Raw genomic sequence first — 13,818 nt, forward strand, 5'->3', positions numbered from 1 at the left:
ATACTCTGTGTTTCAACTTTGACGAAGCCAGCGCCTGGGGAGTAAAAGGGAGCAGTTGGCCTTCTTCTTGAATGCTGGTGGTTGGACGCAGGGCTTCTCCTCCACCAGAACGGCGGACGCACCAGCTGCCAGCCCTCATCACTGCAGCCCGCCTCTTCAATGCTTGGCGCGGAGGCCGCGGCCGGCGCATGCAGCCTAGGGCTCGATACGGGAAGCCCATTGAAGGAGCGATTTGCCGCTGATTTGATGCAGGGCCGGTGAGCGCCAAGAATGGGCTCGGGCGGAGTGGCCTCCAGTAGGGTCGCATTGAAGGCGAACCTGACTCTGCGCTTCCCCAAATCCAGCGCAGCAGGATCCACAACCGGCTGCGAATCCGGGATGGCGGAGGAGACGGACGCAGCAGGGCCAAGAAGCGGCGGAGCCAGATCTGGCCTCCTCTGCGCCAGCTGCGGGAAGAGGGCAAGCACCAGCCCGTCCTGCCCGTACTTGGCCTGAACGAATCCAGGCGGGAAGGACGGCGTTGGGGGAGAGCGCGGTGCAGCCGGAGGGCTCACATCGGCGGCGCTTTGGGTGGCTGCGAGCGCCGGGACGGCGCGTCACAGGAGCGTGGGCGGCGCCATCTTTTCAGGACTCATTGCACTTTGTGTTTAATGTCGGTTAAATTACCCCCTGAGATGATGGGAAGGTGGTTTTGTGTGACGTTGCAGCTCATTTGACTAGTCAACATTGAGGTGGCATTCTAGCCGGCCCAAAGTTACAAAAATATCACAAAGTCACACATCACAAAAACTTCTTTGCACTAAAAGTCAGAAAGTTGTGTATTAGAGCCTCTAGTCCAAGAATTTATCATTCAAATCAACTATATAAAGATCACTCGTTTTTCTTCTATATGCCACTTATCTATCTTCAATAATAAAGCATGAATTGACTCCTTGGGTTCACCGCCGCTTATACAAACATGCAAAACACAGACGGATACAATGACAAATCCCGGTCCCTATATATGACCATTACACGAAAATGCCTTTCTGCACTCAGCTGAGCTGCTCAATCCCCCTTTGAAATCCCTCCCGTGTATATATTTAGCTTTGTACGTATACACGCCACCAGTAAACCACACACTCACACAGTGCATCTCATATACCAACGTACACGTACGTACCTACGGCGTCCTGCCATGTATGCATCAGGGGCCACGAGGATACGCGCTTCCTCCGGCGAAGTAATGCCCGTCCGTCGTCCGAAAGGGGGCGGAAGAGCTGCTCGAAGGGCCGCCGTAGGGGTGCTGTTGCTGCGACATGTACTCCATGGCCGGCGGCGTGGGCTTCCAGTGCCGCTTCCGCTGGTTGATGAACCAGTTGTTGATCTGCTTCGCGTCCAGCCCCGTCGACTCCGCCAGCGCCGCCTTCTCCAGCTCCTGCCGAGGCATGCACGCCATTAACTCCTGCAAAGATCTTGCACACACACACACACACACACACACACACACACACACACACACACACACAGAAAACGACGTGGAACGCATGACCGGTGTAGGTACGTACCGAGGGGTAGGGCCATCTGTAGTGCAGCTGCCACCAGTGCAGGAGCTTCTGGCGCGCGTCCCTCGGCAGCTTGCCTTTCTTCTTCTTCTTGGAGAGGTCCCTCCAGAGGCTGCTCAGGTAGCCGCTGTACTTGTTCAGGAGGTGGCTCTTGAGCTCCTTGTCCTCCGCGCAGTGGCTCGTGATCTCCGGCAGGCCGCCGACGTCGCCGATTTCTTGCTCGTCTTCGGAGGAACCGCCCCCTTCGTAGCTGTGGTCATCTGCTTTGTCACATTGGCAATCCAGCAAACAAGGATGTCAGATGAACTCGCGGCCGTCATCTCAGATGCTTGTATTGTAAGCAGCCCTTGCATCTTGTTCTTCCCGAATAGATCTAACACTGTTTTTGTGTGTGTGAAACATCTAACACTGTAAATTTGATCGTACTTGTTTCATAATTAATTATCTCAATTGTAGTACCATACCTGATCAATGTTTACCTTAATTAACTCGAGTACTTTTTTTGCATGGTAATACATGTCTTATTTATATTATAAGGATCACAATACAATCTACATACAAACCGATCTGAGAAAATTCGAGTAGCTCATAGTGTTGTTTAGCCTTCGGAGTTAATAATATACCCAGTATTTTCTCTATCTAAATAACTACGCCAAATTATTTTAGAGGACATACAACTAGGACTATGGCACATCATCAGGACTGACACATCACCGTAATTAGCTTAGCATTCAATTGCATGCATGCATGCGTGTCCCCAATATCAGGGTACACATCATGTATACATTATTAATCCAAATATCCATGCTCATACAATCAAACCCTATTAAAATATACTATAATTAATTCATGGTGCTACACAGGGGGTATCATCTAGTTGCTATAGCTCACTTGACCTAGAAATAGCTCTTTCTCATCAGTGATTTTCCACTTGATCCTTATACATATGTATAAATCTCATTGTTTAGATCGAGTGGAACTTAGCTAACTTAGCAATAGTTGTTTGTATTGCTAGTACTCTTAGAAACATCAAAACAGTATTAAATAGCTACTCATTGCATTTCAAATTAGTTAAAGCTACCTTTGTTCTAAGTCAAAGTTCTTCTTTAAGTTCCCCGTAAGAAAAATAAGTTAGATTTGATCAAGTCTCTACTAAAAAAAAGTAGCGTTCCTTTTCCCGCGAGGCTGAACTCTTCGACAACCCGTCCCCCCTCCCACCATGTCCCTCAAACGGTTTTTTTCATCCGCCGTGTCATATTTGACCGCACCTTCCAAGTACGCCGCTCAATCAAATTAATTTACTTACCTTTCACAGCACTACATCAACTCCATCTTAATTAACTTACCTTTTGCAATAACATGAAATTACGTTGCTCAATTCCACGCTATATTTCATCGCAGCTTCCCGTATGCCGCTCGATTACATTAATTTGCTTACCATGCATGAACCAGGCTACAAAATTATTGAGATAAAAATAATTCGATCCCCGTGGCAATGCACGGGCACGTACCTAGTGTATTGAAAAAATATTCTAGTATATAAAACATCAAATATATATAGTACAGAAATGTTTTTATGGGGAATCTAGTGAAACAATTTTTTTGTTGTTGATAGATGTTGGCATATTTTTCTGTATGCTTGGTCACACCTAAAGATGTTTGACTTATGACAAAGCTAGAACTCCAAGTAATTTGAATAGAGTGAGTTACATATTAGCTGCTTAGAAAAATTAGACGCATCAAATCAAGAAGGCGCCACCGTTTGTTTCGCTAGTTCCCCTGGCTCTCACAAGTTATATAGTGCCCAAAGACAAGGGAATCCTAGGAGTAAAGCTTGTTGTGTAGCTTAGTTATATGTTAGAATAGAGCGTCCTTGGTGATGGCATCAACACACTAGAAACATGTTGCACGATCGACCCCATAAATCCCCATCTTGGCGTGGTCGTCACAACCAACCACAGATGTACTCCCTCTGTTTCAAAATATAAGAATATTTTTAACACTATATTAGTGTCAAAAATGTTCTTATATTATGAGACGGAGGGAGTAGTATATATTTTCCAAAACTTGCAAGATGCATGAAACAGAATGCCTTTTCAAAGACCGGGAGGAAGATGATGTCGTTTGTGTACCTGTCTCCACACGTTTCTTTGGTTTATGTATATTCACGTCTGGTAGCTATGGCGAATTAATCACAAAAACATGTGGTTGCCCCACCCCAGGCTGCACACAGTCCTTGCACATATGTAACCAGCGCATCACGGGATCAATCAAAGTCACAAAGCACGGAGTAATTGGACATCAAGGCAGACGCGTGCAGCTAGCGCCACAGAGCAAACATCTGAATCAGGCGCCCACATGCAATTGCAGAAGGAAACCGCTTGTTGTGGCGACTGGCGACTCTGGCTAAGCGTAGCCACCTACGGACCAACCTACGTACCAAGTCAGAGCAATTAACTGCTGTCCCCCCTTGATGAACCCGTACGTCGTCGTCGACGTACGGCTACGACGACCGGCCGGCAGGCAGGCGCCAGACAAGGCCTAGTGAAATCGTGGTGGATCTACTGTACCATCTGTACCCTTCTCCTGCATGACGCTGTACGTTCCTCGTACCTTTGTCACGGTTGCTGGGCTCGCCATGCACGCTACATCAGATAGAAATTAGCTGGATCTCTCTCTCTCTCTCTCTCTCACACACACACACACACACATACACACACACACACACACACATACTAGTAGGGTAATTAATTGTCACGGCTGGTGGGCTCGCCATGTACGCTAGTTCAGATACCCCTTGAAATTAGCTGGATCTCTCTCTTCTCTCTCTCTATAGTAGGGTAACTAATGACGCGTTTGGTTACTTTCTCGGTAGAGTCTGGCCCAATGGAGCCAGCCCCAGTGGAGCATGTTTCAGTGTATACAGGCTGCATCAAGCCCAAGTCGCATCCTCTTTGTAGTGTAAATTGCACTAGGCCGAACTTGTGTCCGGGAAAACGACCGATCTGGACGTTCCCCACGGGCCTGGCTGAAAGCGCTTTAAGTTTCGTGCGAGTCAGTTTCTGCATGCAGGCCAGGCAACCAAACAACTGAGTAATTAGCACGTTAGAACCTGGTTAGGCTTGATGCAGCCTATCAAATGCGTCCTAACTGTGCTAGCTGATGCAAGCTTGCAGCTAGCAACCTTTCACTTTTTGTGATCGCTGCAGCTACAAAACATTTGTTCTACTTTAATTCAAAGACAGGAGGAGTGTTGCATGTTTAGAAAAAAAAGATCGGGGCTCTAATTTAAGACCCGTGCCATCTTTGTGGATTAAACACGGTGTTGTCGTGTATTGTAGGACTATCAGACTAGTCATAGTGGAGAGTAACTTACACTAGTAACATACTCCCTCCGTTCCAAGTACAAAGTTGGGTCATCTATTTTGGAACGGAGGGAGTACATGCTATCCTAGACTATGTTATTATCTTTATAGTGGGTAGTGTCATGCAAAGCTTCATTTATTAGGTTATAGACTCATTTTGTCTTGGTACATGTGATGTTACTCATAGAAGTAACTAGCTAAGTTACTCAATTTACCTCTCTCCTCATTAACTCATTGCTATATAGGAAAATTTGCTGACTTGGACACGATGTTAATCTTGAAGTTACTCCCACTTTGGCCAGTCTCATGATAATACTGTAAGGAGAACATGCAAGTACCTAACTTATTTAAATGTTCCAACATGCATGTTTTTCAAGGTGCTTAACTATTTTGAAACATGAGTGCTTGATCTGGAAACAATGCTTACGATGTGCTTGTATATACCTTTTACTCGCGAAACCTTGAAAACTAGGACAAAGCAAGAGTTGAAGGTCGTATTTTAAACAAGATACCACCAAAATGTAAATAAACTAATACAAAATTATTTTTTATTGATCTTCTACCTACATGAATATAACATGAGTAGAAGAAATATGGATTACGCATTGAATGTGTTATGTGAACTTTATATGCAAGTTCTAGTTACAAGCTAGCTATTGGGAGTGTCCTCAGAAGTCTCACTCTATATGTCTAACATCTTATGGCTCTTTGGTGTAGAACTTGTTTTTTTAGGTAGTTATGTGTAGAACAAGTGACTGCCAAGTTCATATGTAGGCCTTATCAATAACAATAAAAAATTGGCTCCCTCGACACCCCCTTGACTTGCAAGACCTTAGTCTAATAGAATGGATTCATATCTACTCCATTGTACCCTTGTAAACAAATTTAAATTCCCTCTTGCAACAATGCAATGTCCCTAAGCTAAAAAGCCAATGCATTGTCCCACCGACCCCCGTGAGTGTGTTCTCTCCCCAAATCCATTTCCCATCGCGCCTCTTCCATATCAAACCTGCTCTTTGGTCATAATTAAACCCACCCCATTTCCACCTTCTTTGCTAGCTTAGCCACTATCGCACGCCACTTTCTAATGATAGCGGGCTAATTATATCCTCTTTTGGCATCAAATCACACATTTAGTGTTCTTCTCAACCATAGTCAGTGGGATGCCTAGCATCCATTGACATTTTTCAACTGTAAGTTGAAAGGACATACTTGCTCCTAAGTGGTTTTGTGTTAATTACAACATGATTAGTGATGCAACCAAGTGCTTGGGTTTATAAATAGTGTGTTGATACATTGTAAGGTAAGCAAGAATGGTCGGAGCCCCCCCCCCCCCTCGGAAAGTGAAAAGAGACGACTTCCCAATGAATTTCTACATCTTTGAGATATTAAGAAAGCCATACTATTAAAGAGGGCATGAGCTTTGGAGTAAGAGGTTGGAATCAACTCGCGTACTCATGTGAATATTGCACAACGAAACACACCCAGACTAAGAGAGAGCCCTTAAATTCCCCGTTTTGCAACTGTTCTATGTACCCTAGAACCTTCGGTCAGCCTCGGAGATACCCAAAAGCTTGCTACCCCTGAGTTGCAGCTCTCAGAAAAGCCTTAAGCCTGCCCGGGTACCGCCCGAAAACTCCGGGCTCCAAAATCTCTGGGTTGTCAAGAAGCATGCTACTCCTGAGTTGTAACTCTTTGGATAGCCCGAAGCATGTTCAGATGTTTCCTGGAGCCCCAGGGCACGTAGAATGACTGCATAACATTTTGAATTTGGGGCCACCTATATAAGCCCACCTTCTTTCCTATGAATAAGGTAACAAATCAAGTTCTTTTCCTCTATTAATGTGAATCTCAAATATTTGAGATCTCCTTCCCTAGTGCCTCAATCTTGCTCAAACTTTAGGGATAGCTAAAGGAGATCTTGATCTACAGTTTTACCAAAGGAAGGATTGAAGCTCCCCCCCTAGATCCTTGGTGGATATTTTACTCATGGAGTTTTTAGGGACTCCTTGATGGCTGGAGTCCTTCCGGAAGCTTCCTTGTTATGGTGTGCTCCGGATAAGTTTTTAAAGGTTTTGGTGGTCACCTCAAGACCGACCTCTAATGGATTGGGTTCCTTCCTTTGCTGGGAGACACAAGGAGATAGGGTGAGCCTACTCTGGCATTCGGGGAGCTTTGACCCTCGAACCCCTCCAACTTAGATTAGCACTCTCCCAAGAGTGTGGACTTCAGGATACATCCTAGTCTTCAACTTGTGATTAATCTATTTCCCACTCCTTTACTTTGTGCTTGTGCTTGCTAGCTAGCTGTTGCTCTTGCTTAACTGGTGTAACTAGATTTTCCTTGCAAATCTAGGAAACTTATTGATCCACACATATCATTAGAATTGTTAAGACAAGCTAAAAAATATTATAGTCTTCTATTCACCCCCACCTAACTCTAGTCGACCTCTTGATCCTTCCACAAGTTCCCCTTCCAACCTCCTCCCGAGTCCCCTAATGCAAAAATTGTGTAGTCATTTTTCCATTGAAGTGTGGCATCCAACTCACCATGAGGAATATGTATGTATATATGATTTATATGGTGGCACTAGCCATTGACTGGAAATGAATAATAATGACACCATTAAATGATCCTAGCACACAATCAAAAGGGTGGTAGCAAAAGGATTCTCAATTGATAACATAATAGTGACTGGTTTTGTTTTGATGGATTCTCTTTTGACCTAGATTTATCAAATTTAGAATATTCATAACAAACATTTGGCCGCTAGTCTTAGGAGATGAAAAATCCTGCATCGTCGAATGATGTAATAGGAGGAGCATGGGAGGAAGGAGAAGAATGAAGAAGATGGGTGGGGGTGGGGTGGGGGGTTGCAGAAAGAGAGGGAAAAGAGAAAGGAGAGAGATATAACCTCGACCAAGGAGGCCACCAAGGAAATTATGATTGGGACATGACAGGCAATGAGCTCTTCACTAGGCCTAAATGATGGCTAAGTTGGGGTGAATGCGAACCTACCTGACAGTGCCAATGGTGGAAATGTAATACTGTCGTGCCACCTAAGCAGGATGAGGTGGTGGTGGTAGAGGGAGGAGGGAATGGCGATGAGTCAATACGAGAGAGGTAGGTAGAAGAAGAATGCAATGGATGATGCTGGTGGAAGCGAGGCAGGGAGGAGGCATAATAAAGGGATGAAGATGTGTGACATGTCATGCATACGGAGAAGAGGGATGGTGGGTTCGTTTCGTGGCTTATACTAAGTCGAGGTGTCCACATGGTTCCACTCCATTATCAAATTTGTTAAATTCGACACCACCCCTTCTCTTTTCCGCACATGCATGGACACATGTATGCATCCAATTGACAATCCACATGGTTCCACTCCATTATACTAAGTCGAAGCATGATATGAGCAAGATTCTTTTGATTTTGAAAATCTTTAACTCTTAATCTATGCATCCAATTGACGATCCATTTGTACTATTGACTTCGTTGCAACGAGATCATCTTGAAAATTAGATCCCATGTTGAGGATATTTAGACAACTTTTTTTATGAGCAATTTTAGGTTCGAGTGACTAACTTGCTGGTTATAGGTAGATTACAACCACTTGGTTACCATGATATAATAATTTGGTTACCTAGTTATTAGCTGATATCATGTATTACTTGCTGACACTTGAATACCCACTCTAGATCTCCATAACATTGCAATGCCTAGACATATAAATTATCATGTGGTAAACAAATACTATTATCATGGTAACTGGTTGATGCTAACATGGCAACCAAGGTACAATAACATGAGTGCTACCGGCGACAAAGAATCGTCGAAACATGACAACTCGAAGCCCTCAATTCGAGAAGAACTCAGTGAGGAAGACATGCCGCTAATCAGATTAACAGTTTGTGTGATAAAAACATCTGAATGCTAATAGTTTATAATGATTATGGTGCCAGCAAAATTGATGCATGCATACACCTCCTCTCTCTACAGGAAAACAAGAGCACAGCACTGTAATAAAAGCAAAGATGCGTGTGCTACTTAGATTTGTTAGTAAATTAGATGCACAGGAATAACTCACTGCCACATGCATGGTTGTTGTTTGCATTTGCTCTGTATATTGACAAACGATCGTGTACTAGGTTCCCTGCTCTGCAATAGTCAGCACTGCCGTTCCCAATTTCTGAATCTGAAAAGCAAATAGTAGTTGTAACAAATGCGCATATACCTAGCGTAAACGACTCCATCTGCGCCTCCATGGCCCTGAAGAACTGGTCGGCTTCTTGGACTGGTCTCGTGAGCTCCTGCTTGTACCTGACCAGCACATCGCAGTAGGTCTCCTGTGCATGGGAAAAGCAAACATACTCATCTGTAAACCATACATAGATATGTCGTGTGCAGGCATACTATTCGTCTCATAGAATTCTGTAGCTACATCTGCTAAACATGTAGATTCTGAGTCACACAGATCAGCGAGGTGAAGCTTAGTATCATATGGAAAGTTATATATTCTCTTCTCCTCGCGAGCCTCCATGGAAGGTAGTAGTGTGGATTGTTAAGATGCCTATAGCTAATGGAGAGTTGGGATGGAGAAATTTCAAAATATTACCATGAACTCATCAAGTTCTGGGTCAGGCACCGGGTCTTGGCGCCGGTCGCCAGGATCTGAATCGAGGTCGCCGGCTAGGGCGGACAACCGGCCGACAATCTCCGGCGGGGCTCCGACCTTAGATAAGGCAAAATAAAGGAGCACTAATTTGCACAGGTACAGAGATGAACAGAATTTTTAAACAGAAAGCTAGAGAATAAGAAGAATCTCGCTGGTGATTTTGTGATGCAACAAACCATTAATCGCAATATTACATGCGTTCTTAGAACCCGGGAGGCCAGGACGTACGTACCTTCTGGCACTCTATGAAGGCTGTCAGGAGAGCAGGATAGAGAGGGTGCGACATGATCTTGGCTTTGACTGTATCCGTTCCCCTGTCATGGTTGGATTGTCTAGAAGGTTCAGGCGGCGCCGGCGCCGGCTCCGGCACTGGTGAGGTGGATGCCCCCGAGGTTGTGTTGTCTAAGGTGAGGTACAAGGGTGTGGAGGTGTTGGCCTTGGAGCCACTAGGAAGAAGGGGAAACTGATCCATGTTTGCGTACTTATCTTCTAGCTGATCCTAATTATCTAGCGAGGGGGTTAAGTGTGCAGGAACGGAAGGACAGGCCGACCCTAGCTAGGTCAAGGAAAAGCTGAGAGAGAGAGAGAGAGAGAGAGAGAGAGAGAGAGAGAGAGAGAGATCCAGGCACAGCACAGTTGGCCAGTAATCCAGATAAGAAAGGGGTGTCAATAATGGAAGGGAACAATTGTTGTTGTTAAGTGCATTGTGATTCAAGAAAAGGAATGGTTGTACGTTTATACCATACCATCAATACTAAAACCCACACATCAATCGGATATCATATTTTAACAATCCTACTCACATAAAAAGGTCATAAGTTTTGCCCGGCTCGAGCGAGGGAGGGACGATAACGGCGGCACGCCTTCGCTTCACTTCAATACTTGTAGAGTTCACTAGGTGGTGTACGGATCTGGATGTGATTTTTATTATTTCTAGTGTTCATTGTACTGTCATGGTTGAAGATTATAGATCGAAAGTTTTCTCGCAAAAAAGGTCACAAATAATTTTACTAAATATTTGTTGGTTTGTTTTAAACTTTTGAGACCTTTTGATTCTGATAACACACTTCCATCATTCTATATCTACGGCATATTAGGGTAACCTAAGAAATGCCCTAGAATTTCATTGTTAAACTTACATCCATGGCGAATATAATTTTCCATGAAAAATATTTGATTTGCAATGCCTAGAAATCTGACGTTCAATGGGTATTCGGGCAGTAACGGACTCAGAGATAAAATGGAGGGTGTGCACACTTTACAAAAAATTGAGGTCCATTTCAATTGGCTTTGCATGGGCCTTAAAAATCAGCTAATTATGACTACATGGTAAATAATTTCCCTAAATTCGGGGTGTGTCATGGCACCCGCTAGGCAAGCCACTATATTCGGTCCTATTGTATTTAGATATTAGACGGGACCTTAGAAGGATATAAATCTCAGTTGTTTTATGGACTCCACTACAAATCTGACGTCGGATTTTTGACCGTGGCAATCGAGCGTTTTTCATGGAAAATTATGTTCGTCCAGGATGGCAAGTTTAGTGGGCGAGCATGGCAAATCCGCCTCATTTCTTTTTTTGGCCGAAAATTGCCGTGCTTGCAAACTAAATTTGCCATAATCACGCCAATATAAATTGCCATGAAAAAGTGAGCTTTTCCATGCCTAAAAATTTGACGTCAGATTTTTAGTGGTTTTGTTAGTTTATTTAGTATTTCTACAGGTCGTAAATTTAGATCTCTTGGTCGTGATACTATATTGAATTTTATGCACAACTAGTTCATCCAAAAATGAAAATTGATGAAGAAAAAATATTTCAACATTGAAAAGTCTAAGCTCAATCTACATACTAAATACGAACATAATCACTCATCTATAGCATGTAATCCCTCCATTCTACAATGTAGTGCGAGCCGCGCTTCCCGAGATCTAAATTTGACTCTAAATTTAGTCAACAAAATCAACTGTGATGGGAGCAAAAATTATACCACTAAATTTGTATCGATAGTCAACAAGACTGACTACGATGGGAGGAAAAATTATACCATACAATTGAATTCATATCGAAAATACGAATTTCGTGGTATAATTTTTGCTCCTGTTGCAGTCGGTCTCGTTGGTTAAATTTATGGTCTAAATTAGATCTCGGAAAACATGGGCGCGCTACATTGTGGAATACAGGAAGTATATAATATGAAAAATATTCAGAAGTGTGATAGTACAATCTAAGTGTAAGTTAAACGTTGGTTATTGGGTGCAATTCGTATGTGGTCCTTACTCACTCATGTGGACTTCAGAGAGCTTATGATTATTGGATGCAACCGTTGGAAAACGGTAGCATAGGCACCGTAGCTAATAATAGGCTAGGTGTATAGGCACCGTAGCTTATTTTTTATCGCCGGATGTGGCACTTTTCAGTTCTATATATCACCGGTTGTGGCGCTTTTTAGATTTATTTTCTTTCGACTACTGCTCATTTCTATTTTTAGCCGATTCGGGTGGCGAGCTAATAATAGGCTAGGTGTATAGGCACCGTAGCTTATTTTTTATCGCCGGATGTGGCACTTTTCAGTTCTATATATCACCGGTTGTGGCGCTTTTTAGATTTATTTTCTTTCGACTACTGCTCATTTCATGAGTTTTTTGGATCTCATGACTTTGTTACGATATGCATCGATTGATGCAGAGGTCGAAGGTGATCCTCGTTTTCAAAAAGAAAAGGTGTAGGTTAAACGTATGCGCGCGGGGGGTACGAATGAGCTTTTGTCGGCTGATTCTAACCTTACAGTGGTTGAATAAAACTCCCCAGTTTATCCGCAACAAAAAAACACGATGGCAAAAGCTGAATTAGGGTTCAAACTGATGGCAAATGTGTAAACTTCTTTCCCTGGGGTGCCTTTCAGCCACTATGACCCTTTCGCTGTCAAGAAAAGGCCAGCACTGTAGAGATGGTAATAAATACCGCAACAGCAGTTCGGAAAGGCACCACACCTCAGCTAGAAGTTCACACCGCACCTCGTCGAGAAATGAAGCGCGCGCACTGCAGACGATGGAGACCTCACGGACATGGGAGCCGCCCAGGCCTCGTCGTACCGTCGAACAACAACAGATTATCGTCGGAAAAGATGGGATTATTTATGCCTTTCTTCGTTAGCTCATCCGTTTTTCTGCTCCACCTGCCGGCTGTCGCTGCCCGGCTGCAGTGCCGAGGTAGCTACAGCGGCGCCATTCATACGCGGACGGCGACCGGCCAATGGCACCGAGCCTTAGATTTATTAAGGTTGCGCTGCGACAGAGCCGAAACTATTTGGTCAGTCCATTGATTTTTCGTGATTGCGGCTTGCGGTTTTGGAGCTTCCCTGGATGTGTCGACGCCGGAGATGTGTATCCCCGCGGTATGCATGCCATTCGTGAAAATTTAATTAAAAAAAGAAACACTAACGCCCACATGTGTAGGCGTTTGCATCTTGCCCACACGCGTGGATCCACGTCCGTTTGTGATTGCACGAATCTTAGCATGTTTGTGGTGCCACGTAGGACTGGGCTGGTGTGCGGGCATTCTCATCCGGTCGTCCACATGTTCGTTTTCATCATACGGAGAAATCGGTGTGTGGGCGTTTAGCAGTTCGCCCACACAGGGGCTGGTGTGTGGGCATTTATCAGTTCGCCCACACGCCCGTTTCCTCTCCCACACTCAAAGCTGCAAGTTGCCATGTGTTTTGCAGGGTACATGGCAACTGTCCTGGTGTGCTTGTAAGCAGATGACAACTCTTTCTTTTACCCGAACATGTCAGTTGCCATGTGTTTTGTAGAGTACATGGCAACTGCCCTAGTGTGCTTGTAAGCAGATGGCAACTTTTTTTTTTACCCGAACATGTTTTTTTACCACGTCTCTTTTGTAGCACTACACGGCAAATGCCTAGTGTTACTAGGTGCCAACTCCTAAAATTTTCAAATCATGGCAACTATAGTAAACCAGACTATACATGACAACAGTTGTTGTTGTCCAAAAATGGCATCTGGCACTTGACCTGAGATGGCAACTGCAGTTGAGCAATCATGGCAACTGTAGTTGTCCGACATGGCAACTGTAGTTCAGTGACATGGCAACTGCAGTTAAACGAACATGGAAGAGAGGTCCGGACTATGGCAACTGCGGAGCGCGTGATGAATGTCAGTCGGGGGCGTGCGGGACCATGAGGCAGGAGGCCTGACGTACGGGCGTGTGGGCTTATCT

At 44.3% G+C, this 13,818-nt stretch overlaps 1 protein-coding gene across 1 annotated transcript; it reads right to left on the minus strand.

Annotated features, from left to right (window-relative positions):
* Positions 1-879: 879 nt before the first annotated feature.
* Positions 880-10,078, minus strand: LOC125553391 (homeobox protein knotted-1-like 4). Its single transcript, XM_048717178.2, has 5 exons — positions 9,814-10,078; positions 9,522-9,638; positions 9,141-9,252; positions 1,548-1,804; positions 880-1,417 (listed from the first exon to the last, which is right to left on the minus strand). The coding sequence occupies exons 1-5, from the start codon at positions 10,051-10,053 to the stop codon at positions 1,187-1,189; spliced, it is 957 nt and encodes a 318-aa protein (XP_048573135.1). The 5' UTR covers positions 10,054-10,078; the 3' UTR covers positions 880-1,186.
* Positions 10,079-13,818: the final 3,740 nt, after the last annotated feature.

The sequence above is a fragment of the Triticum urartu genome, chromosome 4A (genome assembly GCF_056163025.1).
Source record: "Triticum urartu cultivar PI428250 chromosome 4A, HENAU_Tu73, whole genome shotgun sequence".
In the NCBI taxonomy this organism is placed as follows: Eukaryota; Viridiplantae; Streptophyta; class Magnoliopsida; order Poales; family Poaceae; genus Triticum; species Triticum urartu.

Coding starts and splice junctions, on each gene's coding strand:
- LOC125553391 (XM_048717178.2), bottom strand. CDS start 10,053: ATGGATCAGTTTCCCCTTCTTCCTAGTGGCTCCAAGGCCAACACCTCC. Junction 1,805..9,140: donor GATGGAGTCGTTTACGCTAG/GTATATGCGCAT, acceptor GTGACAAAGCAG/ATGACCACAGCTACGAAGGG. Junction 1,418..1,547: donor ACAGATGGCCCTACCCCTCG/GTACGTACCTAC, acceptor ATGCCTCGGCAG/GAGCTGGAGAAGGCGGCGCT.